Genomic DNA, 26,528 nt, shown 5'->3' with positions numbered 1-26,528 from the left:
GTGTTTTTGACTTTTGAGCAACACGAGACAGAACAAGAACATGAGAATCATGTGGAATCAGCACCTGTGACTGTAACGAGCAAGATAACCTTTGCACTTGCAGAGCCAAGCCAACCATGGCTCTCAACCTCACACCTTCTTCCTACTTTCACCCTTTCATTTCACACCAAATTCACTTTCATACTCTTTCAAAACCTTTCTTTCTCTCACACTCCAAAACCTCAACCTCGTCACTCTCCAAAACCCTATTATGTCTTTGTGCATCACCATCCAACACCTCCCACCCTTCACCAACCCCCATTTTCCTCCCATATCTTCAACAACAAGAACCAGAAAATCGTGAAAAAGAGGGAATAGAAACAATAGTAGAAGAACAACAAGAACAAGAACATGACCCAGATGATCCAATCTACAAATTCTTCAAAACCCGCACTCGGTTTTCTTCCCAAGACCCTGGAAAAGAAGGAAAATTATCCCTTCAGAAGAACCGTCGCATCTCATGGCACCTTGCTTCTGACCTTGTTGAAGAAGAGCCTGAAAAGGGTTTGGTTGAAGAGAAGGAAGAAACAGTGTTTCAGAAGAAGAAGGTTTTGCCTTTGCCTTTGCCTGAGGGCATTGTGGGAGAGATCGTTCAGCTTGCAAGGAACTTGACACAAAATCTAACTCTGGAGGAGGCTTTGGCTGAGTATGAAGGAAGGGTTAGTGAGAAAGATTGTTGGGAGGTTTTGAAATTACTTGGGGAGGAGCAACTTCTGGTGTGTTGTTTGTATTTCTTTCAGTGGATGAGGTCGCAGGAACCTTCACTTGTTACACCTCGGGCTTGCACTGTGTTGTTTCCATTGTTGGGGAAAGCAAGGATGGGTGATAAGTTGATGCTTTTGTTCACAAATTTGCCATCCGGCAGGGAGTTCAGAGATGTTCATGTTTACAATGCCGCAATTTCAGGCCTTCTTTCTAGTGGCAGGTAAAAAATTCTTACAAAATCATGTGCTTTTCTTGTTTTTCTCTCAGCTGCTTAAATGCAAGTCAAGTAGCTTGTTACTTTTGGTTAGATAGAATGCTACACGTATAATTAATTAAATTGTACACTAGTTCACTTGTTTCACTGATATAACTCTTTTAATTATCATGAAAACTGAAGAAGTGAACAATGTGCTACCTGGTTGTTATCGAAGCAGTGGTATAAAACATGTCCATTCTTAAATCTTAAGTATATGTCTACAACACTCGAAATGACATTGCATCATCTTTTACCGAGAATTCTGATCAATGTCGACATTAAACCAGACAATGTTATGACATGATCATTAACTGTACTAGTACTGGTACATCAGTTTTGCCATGAAGTTCAGGTGGTTGTACATTGTCGCGGTGATTTTCGGATATCAAGCTATTGATTAGCGTTGACTCGCAATTTTTAAGATCACCACCGATCTTTTATTTTTCCGAAGAAAAGGGAGAAAGCTCGAAAAACCCTAGTTTTTAAGAGATCAAAGGTCCGGGGGTTGGTTACGCAAAGGGAAGGTACTAGCACCCTAAACGTCTATAGTACTCTATAGGAACCTCTTGCTTATTTTATCTTTATGCTAAATTGATTATTTGTTTGGAAATAAATGCTTAAGTGTGGAAAGATTAAAGAGATAGGTTTGAAGGAAGGAGAAAAAAGTTTTTTTGTTTATTATTATTATTATTATTATTATTATTTTTTTTTTTTTTTATTGATTTGGAAAGACAAAGTCTTTTGCCTACATACCCGAATGGGATCAAAATCATGTAGTTCGGGGTAGAAAGTCGAGTGGTTGGTTTTGATTGATTTTAAAGTTCGAAAAAAAGAAGAGTTTAGGCAAGGTAAGAGGCCGAAAAGGCATAGAAGAAATAAAAGAAGTGAGTTCGATTGATTTTAAATTAGAAAAAATGTTTTGATTGATTAAAGATTGATTAAAGATTTGATTAAGAAAGAAAGAAAAAGATTGACCCCCTTTTTTTGAAATTTTGATTATGGAAAGTTTTTGTTTTTTGACTCTTTTTTTTTTTTATATTTTTTTTATATTTTTTTTATTTTTTTTTTTAATTTTTAATTATGCGGAGATAAGTCTAAACGCGCCGGATCCCTTAAAATGACGTTGGATCAAGTGAGGGTCCTTTTCCTCGGATACGGTTCAAATCACGTGATCGTCCTCGGCGGAAAACATAAAATAAATGTGAGTGTCGGTGCAGATTCTCATTTTTTTTTTTTATTTACATTGGACCTAGATACATTCTAATTGACAATAATAAATAAAAATTTCAAATGCATTAAAATAAATATGCTAGAAGAAATAATAAAATGCATGAAATACAAAACAATAAATACATATGGTGCATAAAATAAATAAAGGAAATAAAATGCAAGACATAAAATAAATATAATGCTGGAAATAAATAAAAGAAAATAAAAATGCAAGACATAAAATAAACATGATGCTAAAAATAAATAAAAAAATGCAAGACATAAAGTAAATGTGATGCATAAAAATAAATAAAAAATGCAAGACATAAAGTAGATATGATGCATAAAATAAAAATAAACAAAATAAAAATGCAAGACAAAAAAATAAATATGATACTGGAAAATAAAATGCAAGACGTAAAATAGATATGGTGCTGGAAAATAAATAAAGAAAATAAAAAAGCAAGGGCATAAAGTAAATATGATGCATAAAAAAGTAATAAAAAAGAATAGAGAGGAAAAGGGGGTGCAGAAAGTAAAATACTAGAAGGAACAGAAAAAAGGAAATGGGCTCAAAATAAAAAGTGGGCTTAACAGATCAAATCTGAATCGTCAGATTGATCGAAGCGTCCAGATTTGATCATGGGGAGACACAGTCTTAGCCATTAGATCTTAATCAAACGTCACAAGAGAAGAAGAACAAAGCAAAAACCAAGAGGTGAGACGCATCTGATCAAAACAGGGGATAACATTGGCCGTTAGATCTAGGATCTAACGGTTCAACCCTAATGGTCCATGGGGACACAGAGATCCGCGTGCACCATAGTATTGGTCATGGCAGCAGTATAAATTAGAAAATAAACACAAAAAAACATAAATCCAACCTCTTTCTCTCTCTAAAAAAAAAACGCTCAAAAGCTCTCTTCTCTCTCTAACACCCAACGCCGGAAGCTGTTTACCGGCGCAGTGGCTGGCCGGCCATGGGTGGCGGCGCCGCCGCGTCGGAAACAGAGTCTCCTCCTTTTTTTAAAAAACTACATGTTTTGAATTCCTTTTTTCCTCTATTTCTCAAATCCACCGTTATTTTTTGAAAACCAACACTGATAAAGCCTAGATCTAGCCTTGAATCTTAGAAAAAAGGTGAACTACCTTTGTCCTTATGTTATCGTGTAAGCTTCAGAAAACGGTTACAGCTTGGGTTGTGTGGGTGTGGGTGTTTGACGCAGTGCTTGTGGTTGGTGGTGTTTGGTGTGGGTTTGGCCGTTGGTGGTGGTTTTGATGTAGGTTTTAGGCCGCGTGAGTGAGTGGGTTACTGTGTTTGCGTGGGTTTCTGTTCTAACGTTTAGATTTCTAGGGAAGGAAATGAATAGTATGAGCAAGATGATTTTGGTTTTTTTTTTTGTGTTGGTGGTTCACGGAGGGGGAGGGTGGCGCTGAGTGGTGGCTCTGATGTAGGCTTTAGGCCGCGTGAGTGAGCGGGTTACTGTGTTTGCTGTGTTGGTGGTTCGCGGTGGCTGTGTTGGCTCGGCCGATGGCTGTTGGTATTCTGATTGTTCGTATTCACCTCTGCCCTCTGACATGCACAGTAATTAATGCAGCACACAATCTTAAACTCTTGCTCAAGTAGTAGATGGCATGTTCTTTCCTTCCGGTCTTATCCTGTGTCGAGCACACAGCCCATAGAATCTTCTAACACAGTCAAGTAAACATAATCGAGGCCTTCCCAACTGGACGTATAAGAATTGGGAGGTTCTAGCAGATTAATTCTTGATACTATCCAAAGCCTTTGACAATCTTCGTCCAAACAACCTGATCTTTTTCGGAGGCACACTTGAATATAGGTCCGCACGTGGCGTCATGTGCGAGCATGGAAACGAAAATGTAATTTAGTACGCCCAAGAAAACCTCTCACTTGTTTCCTCTGTTTGGGGAACCGGCATTTCTCTTAAATGGCCTTGAACCTTGTCAGGGATCTACTTCAATACCTTTCTGACTGACAATGAAACCCAAGAGTTTTCCAGATCTAAACACAAAGGTACATTTGTTGGGATTCAGGTGAATTGGTACTTTCTCAGCCGTTGAAACATTTCTTCAGCAACGTACTCGACATGTTCTTCTTCAGTGCCTTGACTTGCATCATTATCATCCACGACACTCTATACTCTTTGTGCATCATTGTCATGAAGGAGAGTGGTCATGCCTCTTTGGTAAGTGGCACCTGCATTTATATACCCAAAAGGCATTTACCCTGTAAGCAAAAAGGTGCCCCAAGCGTGATGAAAAGATTGTCTTTTCTCTGTCTTCAACTGCCATTCTTGAATCTGATTGTACCCAGGAGAAACCGTCCATGAAGGAGAAGACCTTGGACTTTGCAGCGCTGTCAACCAATACATCGATGTGAGGTAGAGGAAAGTCATCTTCGGCTGCCTTGTCAAAATCCCGGGTAGTCAACGCACATCCTGGACTTTGCCGTCCCTCTTTGAACAGGCCACTATTGTTGGCCTAGCGACATTGAGGATACTCTGATTGAACAAGAAAACCTGCATCGATCTGCTTCTTACTCCTCTTTGATCTTGAGAGCCATGTCAGGGCCGAATCAGTTCTCTCAGTTTCTGTTGACCGGTGGGCTTCGGGCTTGCAAAGGCAAAACGGCTGCCTCCACAATACGGGGATCCAAGCCAGGCATGTCTTGGTACGACCATGCGCACACATCGACGTTATTCTTTGAGTAATTCCAATCACCTTCGTTTTGCAGTTGCCTCAAGCGATGCCCCAAATCTTGACTTCCTTCTTATCTTCCTCGGTTCAAGTATCACCTCTAACTACCTCCTCATGAGGTCGAATGGTTTTTCTCATATTCCAATAACCGAGCAATTCCTCGGGATTTCATCATCTTCCTCTCCTCAGCCTCGTAGACAGGAGATTCCGGAAGTTGGAGAGAGTGCATGGTTATTATGTTTCAAAGGGCTCATAAATGCCTAGTCTGCATCATGATTGGATGATTGACTTTAGAAAATGAAACGTGAACATGCAGGACTTTTTATAATTTAATTGAAATCAGAAACAAAAATTAAAATACTTTTGGTTTTTTTTTTGTGTTACCCATTTTCCAGAAAGAGCAATAAGCATGGATATCGAAATAGACCACATTTTCCATTAATAAGCAGTAGTACTTGAAACAAAACAGCCCTACATAATTGCCCGCTTTCGTCCGGGGGCAAGAGAAAGGATCCCTTTTTGAAAAAAACTAAACAAACAGAAAAACAAGAACATTACTTTGTGCATGAACACTGAAGGATGTCAACGCCTCCCAGTGCGAACAAGTTCCAGGTGTGACAAATGCAAGCAACTATCTCTTCAGGAGCATCGTCCAGACAGCATTGGCTTCTGCGCGAGTTGTTGATGAAACCCCGGCGCTACAAGGTTGCTTAGTAATTGGAGCTTGATCCAACACTGTCGTTGGCGGATCCTGCAAAGAAGCAATCCCAGTCCTTCACGGTTTTTTACTCTCCAGGGCAACTGCACAATTTCCCCATCCTCACCTGTTCCTTCCTGCACCACTTCTGTGCGCTCTTCCAAGTAGCAAAGGATACTTCATTTTTTCTCCGGGCTTTTACCCTCTAAAGCACTGGCCCTTGGAAAGGAGGTTTCCTTTCTGTTTCATCAGCACCAATAAAGGAAAAAAGCTGACAAACAATGACTAACCAACAAGGCTTCCTCATTCCACTTCACAGTGATCAATCTCCCATTTCTGACAAACTTCAGCTTTTGATGCAAGGTGGATGCCCTCCATGGCCCCCGCTTTCATGGATCCCGGCCTACCCAAAGGCAACTGTATTGGGCTTGGTATCCAATTCACCTGGATGTAATTGGAAAAAACCAAACGGTCCCCAATGTAATGGCAAAATCGACCCTCCCGATAACGGATCCTTGATCATAAACGCTTTGACAACCAACCCGCTTCCAGGGGCCCGGAGGAAAGTTGATCTAATGTAGGATTTGGCCACTACATTCAATGAGGAACCAGTGTTCCACCAAGTCATTCGACAGGAGCATCAGACTTGCAAGGTGTCACCGATATATGTAACGCCAGATTGTGGGTTCCTCCCCTCCTTCAGGGAAGTTCTTCTCACTAAAAACTTAAATTAAATTGCAGGCAAGTAATGTTTCCTACTATACTTGTCCAATTGAATTAACAGTCACGTCCCTCTCCACAAAAGCTTGGTTCTAACACTTTCATTAGAGCTTCACGGTGTGCTTCTGAGTTCAAAAGCAGAGACAAAAGGATATCTGAGGGAGTTTGCAGCAGCTTTGGTCTACTACTTTTATACTCACTCTTCGGGATCAGTTTTCAGAATTTCGTTCATGATCAGAAGTTCTTACTAAGTCCCATTGGATTGGACTTATTCCTTTCCTTGTACCGGGGCCATTCACTGTCACCTGTTTAACTGCCGGATCATTCCACTTTCTTTGCAAACAATGTTGGATAAATACGTCCATTCCTCAGGAACTTTACCGTCACTAGCAATGTTGTCCACAGAAATCGCAGGAGTAGAGAGGCAAGGCGACCTCCTGCCCACCCTCCAACATCGTGGCACATACTTGTTAAGGACGCTTTTAGAGAAGCATTACGGCATTAGGTCCTGGCAGCTAATCACCAGTGGAGTAGTATGATTCCCAAACTGTTTATAGCTTACTTCCAACGCTGACAACTAGGGGGTCAATGACGCACAATTCTTTGTCCTTCCTCGTGATGATAATGTTCTCTGCTGTCTATCAGCCCTTGTACGTTTCCTCTTGTAACCTTCGGGATTCCTTTACATTTCAAGGACATATTCACGCGCTGCATGATCATTGGTCAAACAGAGCTGCCTCGCCCATCATTGTATGTATTGGGACCAGGGGAGTTCGAACTGTCGGTTAAAGTTCAGGATGACACCGTCTTCATACAATCTTGATCATGTTGACAGCAGGTCCATGGTCGGCAGAGGGCGCCTGAACATTGGATTCTGATCTTTGAAGGATAGGCAGTTGGCCCCGGAACTAGTTTTTGCACTTCATTCTTCAGGCATAAGCAGTTTTCAACGTCATGACCTGGGGCCCCTTGGTGGGAAAGCGCAGGTTTAATCATGACGAAACCAGGGAGGTTAAAACATCTGCGTGTACGAGGGGCGTGTTCTGACCGGACAAAGGTTTGGCTGAAGCAGCGGCGGGCGGAGAGGTAAGTCAGCATATTTTCATCGGGATTGGATCAAAGGTTGTTTTCTGGGGTTTTGTGAGTGATGTTGGTTGTGGGGGGTTTGCGGGCGGATTTTGTTGTTTGAGGGTATTGTGGACTGAATGGTTTATTGCTGTGGAGGGTATTGTTGTGGAGGGGTATTGTTGGGAGGGCTATGGTTGTGAGGGTATTGTTGTGGAGGGTATTGTTCGTGGAGGGTACGGGTAGGTGGTAAATGTGGCCTTTGTTGGCGTGATATGATGGGTTTGGATAGCGGTATTGCGGAACATTGCAACCTGACGATATGGGGTGAAATTCTGCTGAGCTTACCATGAGCTTACCATCCCCACTTGTAATCTTTTTTCTTCGCAAAGTGGCCTCCAAACTTTCTTGGCATGGCTTGCCAGCAGGGGCACTTTCCCAGTCAAACGTCCCTCTCGGACACCTTCCTCTAATCGCACCCCATTGTTGACCATTCCGGTGAAGTCTGGTTGGTGCACTTGCACCATTTTCCGTAATAAAACTGGCTCAGGGTCTTCAGAATATTTTGGTCATTCCCTTTCTTCCAACGCGCGACAATCTGGCAGGCCACTTTCCCATCCAACGCTGGCATACTCCTTGAACGTTTCCTTTCTCTTTCTGTGTCATCGCACGGAGCTCCTCACGATCTGGGGGCCATGTCCAAATTTTGCTACTTTACTGCCGGATGAACGCTTCACCCAGGTCATTTGAAAGTACGAATGCTCGGCACTGTCCAAATTCATATACCACTTAGAGCGGCCCCTAGTTGGCTGTCCTGAAAGAAAATGAATAGCAGCTTATTGATTGTCAGTATCATGGACATTTTCCGCGCGTACATCACAGTGACTGCGGGACAAGAGTCCCTTTTATACTTCTCGAAGTCTGGCACCTTGATACTTGTGAGGATATTAACATTTGGGACCAAGGCATAATTCACAAGGCGTCCTTTCCCGAACAGATCTCTTCCTCGGAGGCTTCGAACTTCCTTTGCCATACCATCCAAATCTTTCTTGGGCATCTTCCATCTTGTCGAAGGCTACAACATTTTCAGCTTGTAAAATTGGTTTCAACCTCTGTTGAATAGTGTGAACAGGTGGAGCTGAATAAGTCATTGCAGCTTGAGGGAAAGAGGTATTGGGTTGCGGAACGGTGCTGACTGCTGCAGCAAAAGAGGTGGAACTTCAGGATACAGGGGCTGTGGGGCTTCCACAGGACTGGAGGTGGGCATTTCCCCATGTACAACCTGGAGGGCAAAAAGAGGGTGGAAAGTCACCGTAGATAGCGGGGTTGTGCTCACCAAAGCTGCTCCTACTAGCAGCGGCCGGCAGCTTTAGAGTTCTTGGATCTGACAGGAGTGCACTCATCATGGTCGCTTCAACCTATCCATTCCCTCTCGTAAAGTGGCAACCTCCTCCCTGAGACTCTGATTTTCTTGTTCAAACTATATTCATTTCCTCTTTCGATTGGCCCTGGTGTTGTAAATGCGAGTTGGTTTGTGGGAGAATTTCGTCGGGGCCACTTTCCATGGGGCGGCGGCAGATTGACTCCCCCCCTTTTTGACAGTTAGTGAACACAGTGTGAGACTCGTTTAGAAAACTATGAAGCAACATGATGCATGCTTATGTTTATGCAAAAAGAAAGGAACAAAATTTAATTATCGAAGAACTTGTTAGAAGAAGTTGTAAACATCATAAAAACTGAAACACTTCACTTAAGCATTGGAATATTTACAAATTTTTTTTTTTTTTTTTTTTTTTTTTTTTTTTTTTTAAAGTCAAGGAAGATTTCGGGAGCTAAAAATCTAAACATAAGGTCCTAAGAACTTCAGACTCAAACCCCGGAGTAGATGGTGGCCTCGGAATCTGAATGTGCACGGGGAGAAACAAGTCATAACTTCCTCTTCCTTCTAGGCTCTGGTGGAGCAAAACGTCTTTCCGACGAAGCAAGTCGTCCTTCTCATCATCCTCTGTCTGGATAAAAAGCTCACGCCGTTGGGCTATCTTCCCCTTCAATGAGTCTCATTCTTCTTGCTCTAGCTTCCTGGACATCTCCCTCTTCCAAGTTTCTTTTTCTGCTTTCCTTTGTGTTAATTGTTCAATGAAACTTTACCTTTGTGTCGAAGGGGATAGGCCAAGGTGATGGGTGGATGGTTGGACGATAGGTAATCTAGGTAAGCGGTAGGGTAGGCCAAGCTCTTGTCCTATCAATAACCCACTGGGTATAAGATTCGTGCACATAGTCTGATTTCTCCCAACTGACTTCTGCGTGAGTCTGCGGATAGCGCTCCAAGCTTGTGCGGAATCTTTCCCTTTTGTTCGAGTGATCACATGTTTAGATAGAATTCATTGTCAAGGCAAGGTTATTTGGTTTGTCTTTATCGGGTACGCCGAATTGTCGTCGAGCGAGGAGTGGGTTGTAGCTATTCCCGCCACGCATAACCCAAAAGAGGTACGTTGGGATTTCACCACAAACTACAAATAATCTCTCCAACATCACTAGCTGCTTGGTACCAAACAATGTCAGATGGGTCAAGAGTATGATTCGACGAGGCCAGGAAAGCTTGTCATCATTGGTCTTGAAGGCACCGGATTGAGGTAAGTGGAAGGTAAAACCACTGATAGAGTAGTGTGCATCAACAAGAAATGGGTTTCCCCGGCCAGCCTGGGTACGGTCTATGGATAGAATGGTAGGTATCGGGCGAGTAGAGTGGGACGGGGTTCTTTGTAAGAAAGATTTTAATTGGCATGATATCGATGAAGTTGTTTCAACATTTGGGGAAGATAAAAGGCCATATATAAGGAGGCTAGGATAGAATGGAAGGCAAGGTTTACTAGCTGCTTCAGCAATATGGAGGGCTTGTGGTTAGAGGAAGTGGTGGGAAGACCTTTGGAGGCCTCCTTTAGAGGTTTAAGGTTTGCTTGATGATGGAGTTTTAAGATGGAGGGCCGGCTAGCGATTATGTCAGAGGGTTTAGGTTAGCTCAAAACCATGCGAAAGGTATCTTGTTCTGCACAGGTAAACCCACTAGGTAGGAGTACTCTTCAAGTGTGGGACAAGCTGGTAATCGGGAAATGTGAAGCAATGGTAGAGCGGGTCTAGAACTGAACCAGGGTCTCTTAGGCATTCCTTCCTCAATCATCTACTCTAAGAATTTCTGAGCAATTCCCATGATGAGCTGAAAATCAAACTGGATCACTTACAAAAGATGCTAGCTCCCTTAATCTCAACAGGTCTGTTTTTTGAAAGGTACTTCCTAGTGCTTTCAGTGGGATGTCCATATCTACCAAAGTTTACACAAAGCTTGCTCAAGTCCTTCGTAATTTGGAATGAAAAAAAAGAAAGATTTAGTGCATGGATGGCATGATATGCCATGATTTATGCCACAAAGATATGGAGAGAAAAACATGGTGAAGTTAAGCCAAAATGTTGGAGTTAAAGGGTAAACACGCCATTTGGTAAGGACTATGGTTTCATATGTAACTGTATTCACGGGTTCTACCAAGTTCCCAAAGTCCATTGACCACTTTACGAATATTGTCTGATTACGGGACTACTCCCGGAGTTTCCAACAACGTCCATAGGGAAAGCCTCGTTTGAGGTGTCGAGATCGCGTATCAACCACTAATTCAAGACTACTCTTGATTTTAGCCACCGCCAACTACGTCCTAAAAGGCTAAGATGGGTTAAAGTAACTCATAAAGGTCCCATCACGAATTCATAGGTCGCTTGGAAATATCAATTGCTGAACCACGCAACTATTCATGCAACATAGTAATATCCCAAGATCCCTCCATTGAGTGGGTTATCATATGTGCCCACATCCGAAACTCACTCTCGAAAGGACACTATGATTTATACCCACCATCCTATCCTTATGTTCCCCTTCAAGTCCGGCTGATAGACTTATGCTCACCCACTCACGTAAAAGAAACACACTAGCACGTATTACAGTTTCAAATAATACCAAAGCATAAAGATGAAGAAAAACAAGGATAGTTTAACCGCACTTAGGAGTGTGATCCCCTAGTTGGAGTCGCCATATTTTCTGTCGCGATATTTCGGATATTCAAGCTATTGATTAGCGTTGACTCGCAATTTTTAAGATCACCACCGATCTTTTATTTTTCCGAAGAAAAGGGAGAAAGCTCGAAAAACCCTAGTTTTTAAGAGATCAAAGGTCCGGGGTTGGTTACGCAAAGGGAAGGTACTAGCACCCTAAACGTCTATAGTACTCTATAGGAACCTCTTGCCTTATTTTATCTTTATGCTAATTGATTATTTGTTTGGAAATAAATGCTTAAGTGTGGAAAGATTAAGTAGAGATCGGTTTTAGAGTGACCTGCCAATGGCATGGCTCCACTGATCTTACAAAGTTTGGAAAATGGTAAATATAAATCGAAGGTTCATTGAACACAATAACCGTTGTTCCTCTGACAACCTTGAATTCCACTGTTTGGATGCTTCAGATTCAGGGTCTCCTTGACATTCCATTGTGCCTCAAATGAACGAAGATCAGCTCGATGCAGTTACTTTGTCTTTTGGTCCTTAACTTTTGCATAGATCGCCCTTTCGGGTTTTCGACCTATCAGGCTAATTATTTTTCTGTTTGATGTCTCTAATTTTTGCCTGGGCCGCCCTTTCGGGTTTTCGACCCACCGAGACGCTCATTTTTGCCTAAGCCGCCCTTTCGGGTTTTCGACTTACCGAGCTGTTTTTTTATTTTTAGACAAAGTATTTCTTGACTGCATCCGCATTCACGGGACGAGGGAGCTCATCCCCATCCATAGTCGTAAGAGTCAGTGCACCACCAGAGAAAGCTCTCTTGACGACATATGGGCCTTCGTAATTGGGCGTCCACTTGCCCCTAGAATCGGGTTGGAAAGATAAAACCTTCTTGAGCACAAGATCTCCTTCTTGAAACACGCGAGGACGAACCTTCTTGTCGAAAGCTTGCTTCATCCTCTGTTGATAAAGTTGTCCGTGGCACAAGGCTTTCATGCGTTTTTCTTCAATTAGATTCAACTGATCATATCTGCTTTGGCACCATTCAGCTTCTGATAACTGGGCCTCCATTAGAACTCTCATTGATGGAATCTCAACCTCCACAGGGAGTACTGCTTCCATACCATACACCAAAGAGAAGGGGGTTGCCCCTGTTGAAGTACGCACTGAAGTGCGATACCCATGCAAAGCATACGGTAACATCTCGTGCCAGTCTTTGTATGTGACCACCATCTTCTGCACTATCTTCTTGATATTCTTGTTTGCAGCTTCAACTGCGCCATTCATCTGAGGTCTGTAAGGAGAAGAATTGTGATGCTCAATCTTGAACTCTTCACACAAATCTTTCATCATCTTGTTATTCAAGTTCGTTCCATTATCTGTGATGATTCTGTTGGGCACACCATAACGGCAGATGATCTGATTCTTGATAAAGCGGACCACAACTTGCTTAGTCACATTTGCATAAGATGCTGCTTCAACCCACTTGGTGAAGTAATCAATAGCCACTAGAATGAAACGATGTCCGTTTGAAGCTTTCGGTTCGATTCTACCAATCACATCGATGCCCCACATAGAGAAGGGCCACGGAGAAGAAAGAACATTAAGTGTAGTTGGTGGTACATGAATTCTGTCAGCATAAATCTGGCATTTGTGGCACTTCCTGGCATGCTTGCAACAATCTGTTTCCATCGACATCCAGTAGTAACCTGCTCTCAACAACTTCCTAGCCATTGCATGTCCATTGGAGTGAGTTCCAAAGGAGCCTTCATGTACCTCATGCATCAAAAGTTCTGCTTCTTGCTTATCTACACACCTGAGTAGTACCATGTCAAAGTTTCTTTTGTACAAAACATCCCCATTTAGGAAGAAATTACCAGACAATCTTCTCAAAGTTCTCCTGTCTTTGTTGGATGCTCCAGATGGATATTCCTGACTTTGGAGGAAACACTTGATATCATGGAAACAGGGCTTATCATCGACAACCTCTTCGACTGCAAACACGTGAGCGGGCCTCTCGAGGCGCTGAATTCTGATTGTTGGCAAATTGTTCCGGTGACTCACTTCGTACATGGAGGATAAAGTTGCTAACGCATCTACCATCTGGTTCTCATCACGAGGGATGTGGTGAAGCTCTACTTTGTTGAAGAAGGTTAGCAAACGCTTTGCATAATCTTTGTATGGAATCAAGCCGGGGTGGCGAGTTTCCCATTCTCCTTTGATTTGGTTGATTACGAGAGCTGAATCCCCGTAAATGTCAAGGTTCTTGATTCTCAAGTCGATGGCTTTTTCAATGCCCAAGATACATGCTTCATATTCTGCCATATTGTTGGTGCAATCAAACTGTAACCTTGCAGCGAAAGGGAGATGATTACCTTCCGGAGTGATAATAACTGCCCCAATTCCATTGCCAAAGACATTCACGGCTCCATCAAAAATCAAACCCCATCTAGACTCGGGATCTGGACCTTCTCCAAGCAATGGTTCATCACAATCCTTCATCTTCAAGTGCATAATCTCTTCATCAGGAAAGTCAAACTTGATGGGTTGATAGTCCTCAATTGGTTGGTGAGCCAAATGATCAGCAAGGACACTTCCCTTAATTGCCTTCTGGGTGTGGTATTCGATATCATACTCGGATAACAACATCTGCCAACGAGCAATTCTTCCTGTCAGAGCGGGTTTCTCAAAGATATACTTGATCGGGTCCATTTTGGATATTAGCCAGGTGGTGTGGTTAATCATGTAGTGACGAAGACGCTTGGCAGCCCAGGCTAGTGCACAACAAGTTTTCTCAAGTAGGGAGTACCTGGACTCACAATCTGTAAACTTCTTGCTCAAGTAGTAGATGGCATGTTCTTTCCTTCCGGTCTTATCCTGTTGTCCGAGCACACAGCCCATAGAATCTTCTAACACAGTCAAGTACATAATCAGAGGCCTTCCTTCAACTGGAGGTATAAGAATTGGAGGTTCTAGCAGATAATTCTTGATACTATCAAAAGCCTTTTGACAATCTTCGGTCCAAACAACCCCTTGATCTTTTCGGAGCAACTTGAATATAGGTCCGCACGTGGCTGTCATGTGCGAGATGAAACGAGAAATGTAATTTAGACGCCCAAGAAAACCTCTCACTTGTTTCTCTGTTTGTGGAACCGGCATTTCTCTAATGGCCTTGACCTTGTCAGGATCTACTTCAATACCTTTCTGACTGACAATGAAACCCAAGAGTTTTCCAGATCTAACACCAAAGGTACATTTGTTGGGATTCAGTCGAAGTTGGTACTTTCTCAGCCGTTGAAACATCTTCAGCAAGTACTCGACATGTTCTTCTTCAGTGCCTGACTTGACAATCATATCATCCACGTACACTTCTATCTCTTTGTGCATCATGTCATGAAAGAGAGTGGTCATGCCTCTTTGGTAAGTGGCACCTGCATTTATTAACCCAAAAGGCATTACCCTGTAGCAAAAGGTGCCCCAAGGCGTGATGAAAGATGTCTTTTCTCTGTCTTCAACTGCCATCTTGATCTGATTGTACCCAGAGAAACCGTCCATGAAGGAGAAGACCTTGGACTTTGCAGCGCTGTCAACCAATACATCGATGTGAGGTAGAGGAAAGTCATCTTTCGGACTAGCCTTGTTCAAATCCCGGTAGTCAACGCACATCCTGACTTTGCCGTCCCTCTTTGGAACAGGCACTATGTTGGCTAGCCATTGAGGATACTCTGATGTGACAAGAAAACCTGCATCGATCTGCTTCTGTACTTCCTCTTTGATCTTGAGAGCCATGTCAGGGCGAGTTCTTCTCAGTTTCTGTTTGACCGGTGGGCATTCGGGCTTCAAAGGCAAACGGTGCTCCACAATACGGGGATCCAAGCCAGGCATGTCTTGGTACGACCATGCGAACACATCGACGTATTCTTTGAGTAATTCAATCACCCTTCGTTTGACAGTTGCCTCAAGCGATGCCCCAATCTTGACTTCCTTCTTATCTTCCTCGGTTCCCAAGTTAATCACCTCTACTACCTCCTCATGAGGTCGAATGGTTTTCTTTTCATATTCCAATAACCGAGCAAGTTCCTCCGGGATTTCATCATCTTCCTCCTCCTCAGCCTCGTAGACAGGAGATTCGAAGTTGGGAGAGAGTGCATGGTTATTATGTTCAAAGGGCTCATAAATGCCTAGTCTGCATATGATTGATGATTGACTTTAGAAAATGAGTGAACAATGCAGACTTTTTATAATTAATTGAAATCAGAAAACAAAAATAAAATACTTTGGTTTTTTTTTGTGTTACCATTTTCCAGAAAGAGCAATAAGCATGGATATCGGAATAGACCACATTTTCCATTAATAAGAGTAGTACTTGAAACAAAACAGCCCTACATAATTGCGCTTTCGTCCTGGGCAAGACGAAAGGATCCCTTTTTTGAAAAAACAAACAAACAGAAAAAACAAAGACACATTACTTTGATGCATGAACCACTGAAGGGATGTCAACCGCGTCCCAGTTGCGAACAAGTTTTCCAGGTGTGACAAATGCAAGCACTATCTCTTCAGGAGCATCTTCCAAGACAGCATTGGCTTCTGGCGAGTTGTTGATGAACCCGGCGCTACAAAAGGTGCTAGTAATGGAGCTTGATCCAACACTGTTCGTTGCGGATCCTGCAGAAGAAGCAAATCCCAGTCCTTCACGGTTTTTACTCTCCAGCAACTGCACAACTTTTCCCCATCCTACACCTGTTCCTTCCTGCACCACTTTCTGTGCGCTCTTCCAAGTAGCAAAGGATACTTCATTTTTCTCCGGCTTTTTACCCTCTAAAGTCAGGCCTTGGAAAGAGGTTCCTTCTGTTTCATCAGCACCAATAAAGGAAAAAGCTGACAAATGACTAACCAACAAGGCTTCCTCTCCACTCACAGTGATCAATCTCCCATTTCTGACAAACTTCAGCTTTTGATGCAAGGTGGATGTCACGGCCCCCGCTTCATGGATCCACGGCCTACCCAAAAGGCAACTGTATGCGGCTTGGATATCCATCACCTGGAATGTAATTTGGAAAACAAACGGCCCAATTGTAATGGGCAAATCGACCTCCCCGATAACGGACTTTCTTGATCCATCAAACGCTTTGACAACCACCCCGCTTCTTCTCATGGGGGGCCCCTGGTAGGAAAGTTGATCTAATGTGGATTTGGCCATTACATTCAATGAGGAACCAGTGTCCACAAGTACATTCGACAGAGCATCAGACTTGCAGTTCACCGATATATGTAACGCCAGATTGTGGTTCCTCCCCTCCTCAGGAAGTTCTTCATCACTAAAACTTAAATTATTGCAGGCAGTAATGTTTCCTACTATACTGTCCAATTGATTAACAGTCACGTCCCTCTCCACAAAAGCTTGGTCTAACACTTTCATTAGAGCTTCACGGTGTGCTTCTGAGTTCAAAAGCAGAGACAAAATGGATATCTTAGAGGGAGTTTGCAGCAGCTGGTCTACTACTTTATACTCACTCTTCTGGATCAGTTTCAGAATTTCGTCATGATCAGAATTCTTACTAGTCCCATTGGATTGGCCTACTTCCTTCCTTGTACCGGGGCCATTCACTGTCACCTGTTTAACTGCCGGATCATTCACTTTCTTTGCAAACAATGTGGGGATAATACGTCCATTCCTCAGAACTTTACCGTCACTAGCAATGTTGTCCACAGAAATCGCAGGAGTTAGAGAGGGCAAAGGCACCTCCTGCCCACCCTCCAACATCGTGGCACTATACTTGTAAGGGACCGCTTTTAGAGAAGCATACGGCATAGGTCCTGGCAAGCTAATCACCAGTGGAGTAGTAGTTGATTCCCCACTGTTATAGCTTACTTCCAACCGCTGAAACTCGGGGGTAATGACGCACACTTCTTTGTCCTTCCTCGTGATGATAAGTTCTCTGCTGTCTATCAGCCCTTGTACGTCCTCTTGTACCTTCGGGCATCCTTTTACATTCACAGGACATATTTCACGCGCTGCATGATCATGGTCAAACAGAGCTGCCTCGCACATCTTGATATGTATTGGGACCAGGGGAGTTCGAACGTGTCGGAAGTTCAGGATGACACCGTCTTCATCACAATCTTGTATCATGTTGACAGCAGGTCCATGGTTCGGCAGAGGGTTCGCCTGAACATTGGGATTCTGATCTTTGAAGGATAGCAAGTTGGCCCGGACTAGTTTTTGCACTTCATTCTTCAGGACATAGCAGTTTTCAACGTCATGACCTGGGGCCCCTTGGTGGAAAGCGCAGGTTAAATCATGACGAAACCAGGGAGGTAAAACATCTGGTGTACGAGGGGGTGTTCTGACCTGGACAAGGTTTTTGGCGAGCAGGGCGGGGAGTAAGTCAGCATATTTCATCGGGATTGGATCAAAGGTTGTTTTCTGGCGGTTTTGTGAGTGATGTGGTTGTTGGGGGGTTTGCGGGCGATTTTGTTGTTTTTGAGGGTATTGTGGCTGATGGTATTGCTGTGGAGGGTATTGTTGTGGAGGGTATTGTTGTGGAGGGTATGGTTGTGGAGGGTATTGTTGTGGAGGGTATTGTTGTGGAGGGTACGGGTAGGGGTAATGTGGCCTTTGTTGGTGATATGATGGGTTTGGGATAGCGGATGCGACATTCGCAACCTGACGATATGGGGTGAAATTCTGCTGAGGCTTACCATGAGCTACCATCCCCACCTCTTGATCTTTTTTCTTCGCAAAGTGGCCTCCAAACTTCTTGGCATTGCTTGCAGCAGGGGCACTTTCCCCAGTCAAACGTCCCTCTCGGACACCTTCCTCTAATCGCACCCCCATGTTGACCATTTCGGTGAAGTCTGTTGGTGCACTTGCAACCATTTTCTCGTAATAAAACTGGCTCAGGGTCTTCAGAAATATTTTGGTCATTTCCCTTTCTTCCAACGGCGGGACAATCTGGGCAGCCACTTCCCTCCAACGCTGGGCATACTCCTTGAACGTTTCCTTCTCTTTTTGTGTCATCGCACGGAGCTGATCACGATCTGGGGCCATGTCCAAATTGTACTTATACTGCCGGATGAACGCTTCACCCAGGTCATTGAAAGTACGAATGCTCGCACTGTCCAAATTCATATACCACTTCAGAGCGGCCCCAGTTAGGCTGTCCTGAAAGAAATGAATAAGCAGCTTATGATTGTCAGTATACATGGACATTTTCCGCGCGTACATCACCAAGTGACTGCGGGGACAAGAGTTCCCTTTATACTTCTCGAAGTCTGGCACCTTGAACTTGTGAGGGATAGTAACATTTGGGACCAAGCATAATTCACAGGCGTCCTTCCCGAACAGATCTCTTCCTCGGAGGGCTTCGACTTCCCTTTGCATACCATCAAATCTTTCTTGGAGTTCTTCCATCTTGTCGAAGGCTACAACATTTTCAGCTTGGAAAATTGGTTCAACCTCTTGTTGAATAGTGTGAATCAGTGGAGCTGAATAAGTCATTGCAGCTTGAGGGAAAGAGGTATTGGGTTGCGGAACCGGTGCTGACTGCTGAGCAAAAGGAGGTGGAACTTCAGATACAGCGGGCTGGGGGCTTCCACAGACTGGAGGTGGCATTCCCCATGTACAACCTGGAGGCAAAAAGAGGGGTGGAGAAGTCACCGTAGATAGCGGGGTTGTGCTCACCAAAGGCTGCTCTACAGCAGCGGCGGCAGCTTGAGAGTTCTGGGCTGACAGGAGTGCACTCATCATGGTCGTCAACCTATCCATTCCCTCTCGTAAAGTGGCAACCTCCTCCCTGAGACTCTGATTTTCTTGTTCAACTATATTCATCCTCTTTCGATTGGCCCTGGTGTTGTAAATGCGAGTTGGTTTGTGGAGAATTCGTCGGGCCACTTTCCTTGGGCGGCGGCAGATTGACTCCCCCCCTTTTTGAAGTAGTGAACACAGTGTGAGACTCGATTTAGAAACTATGAATGCAACATGATGCATGCTTATGTTTATGCAAAAAGAAAGGGAACAAATTATTATCGAAGAACTTGTTAGAGAAGTTGTAAACATCATAAACTGAAACACTTCACTTAAGCATTGGAATATTACAAAATTTTTTTATTTTTTTTTTTTTATTTTTTTTTTTTTTACAAGTCAAGAGATTTCGGGAGCTAAAATCTAAACATAAGGTCCTAAGAACTTCAGACTCAAACTCCCGGAGTAGATGGGTCCTCGGAATCTGAATGTGCACGGGAGAACAAGTCCATAAACTTCCTCTTCCTTCTAGCATCTTGGTGGAGCAAAACGTCTTTCCGACGAAGCAAGTCGTCCTTCTCAATCATCCTCTGGTTCTGGATAAAAAGCTCACGGCTCTGTTGGGCTATCTTCCCCTTCAAAGTCTCATTCTCTTGCTCTAGCTCCTGGCATCTCCTCTTCCAAGTTTCTTTTTCTTGCCTTTCTTTGGTTAATTGTTCATGAAACTCTTCCTTGGTGTCGAAGGGGATAGGCAAGGATGATGGTGGGATGGTGGACGATAGGTATCTAGGTAAGCGGTAGGGTAGGCCAAAGCTCTTGGTCCTATCAATAACCCACTGGGTATAAGATTCGTGCACATAGTCTGATTTCTTTCCCAACTGACTTCTGCTGAGTCTGCGGATAGCGCTCCAAGCTTGTGCGAATCTTTCCCTTTTGTTCGAGTGATCACCATGGTTAAGATAGAATTCATTAGTCAAGGCAAGGTTATTTGGTTTTGTCTTTATCGGGTACCCGAATTGTCGTCGAGCGAGGAGTGGGTTGTAGCTAATTCCGCCACGCATACCCAAAAGAGGTACGTTGGGATATTCACCACAACTCACAATAATCTCTCCAACATCACTAGCTGCTTGGTACCAAACAATGTCAGATGGGTCAAGAGTCATGATTCGACGAGGCCAGGAAAGCTTGTCATCATTGGTCTTGAAGGCACGGGATTGAGGTAAGTGGAAGGTAAACCACTGATAGAGTAAAGGTGCACAACAAGAAATGGTTCCCCGGCCAGCCTGGGTACGGTCATGGATAGAATGGTAGGTATCGGCGAGTAGAGTGGGTACGGGGTTCTTTGTAAGAAAGATTTTAATGGCATTGATATCGATGAAGTTGTCAACATTTGGGAAGAGTAAAAGGCCATATATAAGGAGGGCTAGGATAGAATGGAAGGCAAGTATACTAGCTGCTTCAGCAAATATGGAGGCTTGTTGGTAGAGGAAGTGGGTGGGAAGACCTTGGAGGCCTCCTTTAGAGGTAAGGTTTGCTTGGATGATGGAGGTTTTAAGATGGAGGGCGGCTGCGATGTCAGAGGGTTTAGGGGTAGGCTCAAAACCATGGAAAGGTATCTTGTCTGGCACAGGTAAACCCACTAGGTAGGAGTACTCTTCAAGTGTGGGGACAAGCTGGTAATCGGGAAATGTGAAGCAATGGTAGAGCGGGTCATAGAACTGAACCAGGGTCTCTAGGCATCCTTCCTCAACATCTACTCTAAGAATTCTGAGCAACTTCCCATGATGAGCTTGAAAATCAACTGGATCACTTACTAAAGATGCTAGCTCCCTTAATCTCAACAGGTCTGTTTTTTTGAAAAGGTACTTCCTAGTGCTTCTCAGTGGGATGTCCATATCTACAAAGTTTACAAAAAGCTTGTCTAAGTCCTTCGATAATTTGGATGAAAAAAAAAAGAAAGAGTTTATGCATGGATGCATGTATGCATGATTATGCCAAAGTATGGAGAAAACATGGTGAAGTTAAGTCCAAAATGTTGGAGTTAAGGGTAAACACGCCATTTGGTAAGGACTATGGTTTCATATGTACCTGTATCACGGGTTCTACCAAGTTCCCAAAGTCATTGACCACTTCCGAATATTGTCTGATTACGGGACTACTCCCGGTCCAACAACGTCCATAGGAAAGCCTCGTTTGAGTGTAGTATCGCGTATCAACCAATTCAAGACTACTCTTGATTAGCCACCGCACTACGTCCTAAAAGGCTAAGATGGGTTAAAGGTAACTAAAGGTCCTCAACTTCATAGGTCGCTTGGAAATATCAATGCTGAACACGACTACTCATGCCAACATAGTAATATTCCCAAGATCCCTCCATTGAGCGGGGTTATCATATGTGCCACATCCGAAACTCACTCTCGGAAAGACACTATGATTATACCACCATCCTATCTTATGTTCCCCTCAAGTCCGGGTGTAGGACTTATCTCACCACTCACGTAAAAGATAAACACTTAGGCACGTATTTACAGTTTCAAATAATAACAAAGCATAAAGATGAAGAAAAACAAGATAGGTTTAACCCACTTAGGAGTGTGATCCCCAGTGGAGTCGCCATTTTTCTGTCGCGGTGATTTTCGGATATCAAGCTATTGATTAGCGTTGACTCGCAATTTTTAAGATCACCACCGATCTTTTATTTTTCCGAAGAAAAGGGAGAAAGCTCGAAAAACCCTAGTTTTTAAGAGATCAAAGGTCCGGGGGTTGGTTACGCAAAGGGAAGGTACTAGCACCCTAAACGTCTATAGTACTCTATAGGAACCTCTTGCTTATTTTATCTTTATGCTAAATTGATTATTTGTTTGGAAATAAATGCTTAAGTGTGGAAAGATTAAAGAGATAGGTTTGAAGGAAGGAGAAAAAAGTTTTTTTGTTTATTATTATTATTATTTTTTTTTTTTTTTTATTGATTTGGAAAGACAAAGTCTTTTGCCTACATACCCGAATGGGATCAAAATCATGTAGTTCGGGGTAGAAAGTCGAGTGGTTGGTTTTGATTGATTTTAAAGTTCGAAAAAAAGAAGAGTTTAGGCAAGGTAAGAGGCCGAAAAGGCATAGAAGAAATAAAAGAAGTGAGTTCGATTGATTTTAAATTAGAAAAAATGTTTTGATTGATTAAAGATTGATTAAAGATTTGATTAAGAAAGAAAGAAAAAGATTGACCCCCTTTTTTTGAAATTTTGATTATGGAAAGTTTTTGTTTTTTGACTCTTTTTTTTTTTATATTTTTTATATTTTTTTTTTTAATTTTTAATTATGCGGAGATAAGTCTAAACGCGCCGGATCCCTTAAAATGACGTTGGATCAAGTGAGGGTCCTTTTCCTCGGATACGGTTCAAATCACGTGATCGTCCTCGGCGGAAAACATAAAATAAATGTGAGTGTCGGTGCAGATTCTCATTTTTTTTTTTTTATTTACATTGGACCTAGATACATTCTAATTGACAATAATAAATAAAAATTTCAAATGCATTAAAATAAATATGCTAGAAGAAATAATAAAATGCATGAAATACAAAACAATAAATACATATGGTGCATAAAATAAATAAAGGAAATAAAATGCAAGACATAAAATAAATATAATGCTGGAAATAAATAAAAGAAAATAAAAATGCAAGACATAAAATAAACATGATGCTAAAAATAAATAAAAAAATGCAAGACATAAAGTAAATGTGATGCATAAAAATAAATAAAAAATGCAAGACATAAAGTAGATATGATGCATAAAATAAAAATAAACAAAATAAAAATGCAAGACAAAAAAATAAATATGATACTGGAAAATAAAATGCAAGACGTAAAATAGATATGGTGCTGGAAAATAAATAAAGAAAATAAAAAAGCAAGGGCATAAAGTAAATATGATGCATAAAAAAGTAATAAAAAAGAATAGAGAGGAAAAGGGGGTGCAGAAAGTAAAATACTAGAAGGAACAGAAAAAAGGAAATGGGCTCAAAATAAAAAGTGGGCTTAACAGATCAAATCTGAATCGTCAGATTGATCGAAGCGTCCAGATTTGATCATGGGGAGACACAGTCTTAGCCATTAGATCTTAATCAAACGTCACAAGAGAAGAAGAACAAAGCAAAAACCAAGAGGTGAGACGCATCTGATCAAAACAGGGGATAACATTGGCCGTTAGATCTAGGATCTAACGGTTCAACCCTAATGGTCCATGGGGACACAGAGATCCGCGTGCACCATAGTATTGGTCATGGCAGCAGTATAAATTAGAAAATAAACACAAAAAAACATAAATCCAACCTCTTTCTCTCTCTAAAAAAAAACGCTCAAAAGCTCTCTTCTCTCTCTAACACCCAACGCCGGAAGCTGTTTACCGGCGCAGTGGCTGGCCGGCCATGGGTGGCGGCGCCGCCGCGTCGGAAACAGAGTCTCCTCCTTTTTTTAAAAAACTACATGTTTTGAATTCCTTTTTTCCTCTAGTTCTCAAATCCACCGTTATTTTTTGAAAACCAACACTGATAAAGCCTAGATCTAGCCTTGAATCTTAGAAAAAAGGTGAACTACCTTTGTCCTTATGTTATCGTTTAAGCTTCAGAAAACGGTTACAGCTTGGGTTGTGTGGGTGTGGGTGTTTGACGCAGTGCTTGTGGTTGGTGGTGTTTGGTGTGGGTTTGGCCGTTGGTGGTGGTTTTGATGTAGGTTTTAGGCCGCGTGAGTGAGTGGGTTACTGTGTTTGCGTGGGTTTCTGTTCTAACGTTTAGATTTCTAGGGAAGGAAATGAATAGTATGAGCAAGATGATTTTGGTTTTTTTTTTGTGTTGGTGGTTCACGGAGGGGGAGGGTGGCGCTGAGTGGTGGCTCTGATGTAGGCTTTAGGCCGCGTGAGTGAGCGGGTTACTGTGTTTGCTGTGTTGGTGGTTCGCGGTGGCTGTGTTGGCTCGACCGATGGCTGTTGGTATTCTGATTGTTCGTATTCACCTCTGCCCTCTGACATGCACAGTAATTAATGCAGCATTTAAAGGACATAATTAGGGTAAAAAACGAAGAGCCCCTCTGGGCCTGGACCAAAAAAAAAGAGACAGAAAAGAAGAAAAAGGAAAAAAAAAGGAAAGGAAAAGAAAAAAAAAATATAAAACAGCAAAAATAAAATAAAATAAAATAAAATAAAAATAAAATAAAAAACGAAAAAAGGATACTAATAAAGATATTAATAAAAAACGGAAATAATAAAAACACTTAATAAAAGGAAAAGAAAAAAAAAAAAAAAAGAAGAAAATAATAACTAAAAAATAATAATAATAATAATAATAAAAAAGGTAAATAAAAAAATAAAAAAAAAGGGGGCGTCTTCAAAACAAAAATGAGGTATTTTAAAATACCTCCCTGCCGAAATTTCATCTGAAATGATGGAAATTTCCGGCTTAAAAGACGAGAAAAAAAGAAATAAAACGGGTCAAAAATGGGGTATGACATACATATTCTTTGCAAGTTCTCTTAATGAGCTCTACTTTGGTTTCATAGATAATTATTAATAGAGTTGGGAAAATGTTGTTGCTATATCCTGTATATTTTTCTTTAAAGGTGGAAATGAAAATATATTGTTTCGTAAATGCCTCTATTTTTTAAAATGTTTCTGTATTTTTAATTGTAGATTCCCAATTGTGGAAATATATATTTTACCATGTTGATGAATTAGCTAGGTGTTAGTTATTCCAGCCTTTCCATGGATTGAAGTCTACCTCATTGTTTTAGGTGTGAAGATGCTTGGAAGGTGTATGAGTCAATGGAAGCAGATAATGTTCTTCCAGATCATGTGACATGTTCTATTATGGTTATCGTTATGAGAAAACTTGGCCATAGTGCAAAGGATGCATGGCAATTTTTTGAGAAAATGAATGGAAAAGGAGTCAAATGGGGTGAAGAAGTCCTAGGTGCACTAATAAAGTCATTTTGTGTTGAGGGTTTGATGAGTGAAGCTCTCATCATCCTATCTGAACTGGAGAAGAAATGGGTTTCTTCAAATGCAATTGTGTACAACACCCTGATGGATGCATATTGTAAATCCAATCGTGTAGAAGAAGCTGAAGGCCTCTTTATTGAGATGAAAACTAAAGGGATTAAGCACACTGAAGCTACGTTCAACATTCTAATGTATGCATACAGCAGAAAAATGCAACCTGAGATTGTAGAGAAGCTGATGGCTGAAATGCAGGATGCTGGCTTGAAGCCAAATGCCAAATCATATACTTGTCTAATCAGTGCATATGGGAAGCAGAAAAATATGAGTGACATGGCTGCAGATGCATTCTTGAAGATGAAGAAAGACGGTATTAAACCAACTTCACATTCTTATACAGCTCTGATCCATGCATATTCAGTTAGTGGCTGGCATGAGAAAGCTTATGCAGCATTTGAAAACATGCAAAGGGAAGGCATTAAACCTTCCATAGAAACCTACACTGCTTTACTAGATGCATTTAGACGTGCCGGTGACACCCAAACATTGATGAAAATATGGAAGTTGATGAGGAGGTACAAGGTTGAAGGAACACGTGTCACATTCAACACTCTTGTTGATGGTTTTGCTAAACATGGTCACTACAAGGAAGCAAGAGATGTAATATCTAAGTTTGCAAATGTTGGATTGCACCCAACAGTGATGACATACAATATGCTGATGAATGCATATGCACGAGGAGGGCAACACTCAAAGCTGCCAGAGTTGTTGGAAGAGATGGCAGCTCATAACTTGAAGCCAGATTCTGTAACTTATTCAACTATGATATATGCCTTTCTCCGTGTTCGAGATTTTAGCCAGGCATTTTTTTATCACCAGGAGATGGTCAAGAGTGGGCAGGTGATTGATTTCAATTCTTACCAGAAGCTTCGGGCGATTCTGGATGCTAAAGCTGCAATTAAAAACCGAAAGGATAGGAGATCCTTGATTGGTGTAGTTAGAAATAAGATGGGTGTTGTGAAACCGAAGAGAAAAAAGGATGAGTTATGGAAGTACAGGAAAAGACATGTTAAACAAAAGTAGTTCTGATATTAGTGTAAAGTAAGTTATAGATGCATTGACTCGGAAGGATTGTAAATTTGTAAGTTCAATTTTGACCGATGTTTTATTTCTCTAAAGACAAATGGTAACCAGTGTGGTTAAAGTATTGGTTAAGTTAAGCAGTAAAAAATGAAAAGTTTTCATTAAAAAATACCATCAATGCATATTTGTTATGATTTCCAATGCATTTTTAATATAAATGCCAATAAAAAATTTCTATTTATAATTTCTTAATTGATGTCATTAG

General features: G+C 41.9%; 1 protein-coding gene across 1 annotated transcript; it reads left to right on the top strand.

Annotated features, from left to right (window-relative positions):
* On the top strand, nt 1-26,387 carry LOC114380349 (pentatricopeptide repeat-containing protein At5g50280, chloroplastic-like). The gene is made up of 2 exons (XM_028339352.1): nt 1-964; nt 24,976-26,387. Exons 1-2 carry the CDS (start codon nt 117-119, stop codon nt 26,261-26,263), a joined length of 2,136 nt encoding a protein of 711 aa, XP_028195153.1. The 5' UTR covers nt 1-116; the 3' UTR covers nt 26,264-26,387.
* Nucleotides 26,388-26,528: the final 141 nt, after the last annotated feature.

This window comes from Glycine soja, chromosome 12 (assembly GCF_004193775.1).
Source record: "Glycine soja cultivar W05 chromosome 12, ASM419377v2, whole genome shotgun sequence".
Taxonomy (NCBI): domain Eukaryota; kingdom Viridiplantae; phylum Streptophyta; class Magnoliopsida; order Fabales; family Fabaceae; genus Glycine; species Glycine soja.
Note: the sequence above shows the minus strand (reverse complement) of the source record. Positions and strands in the feature narration are given on the sequence as shown.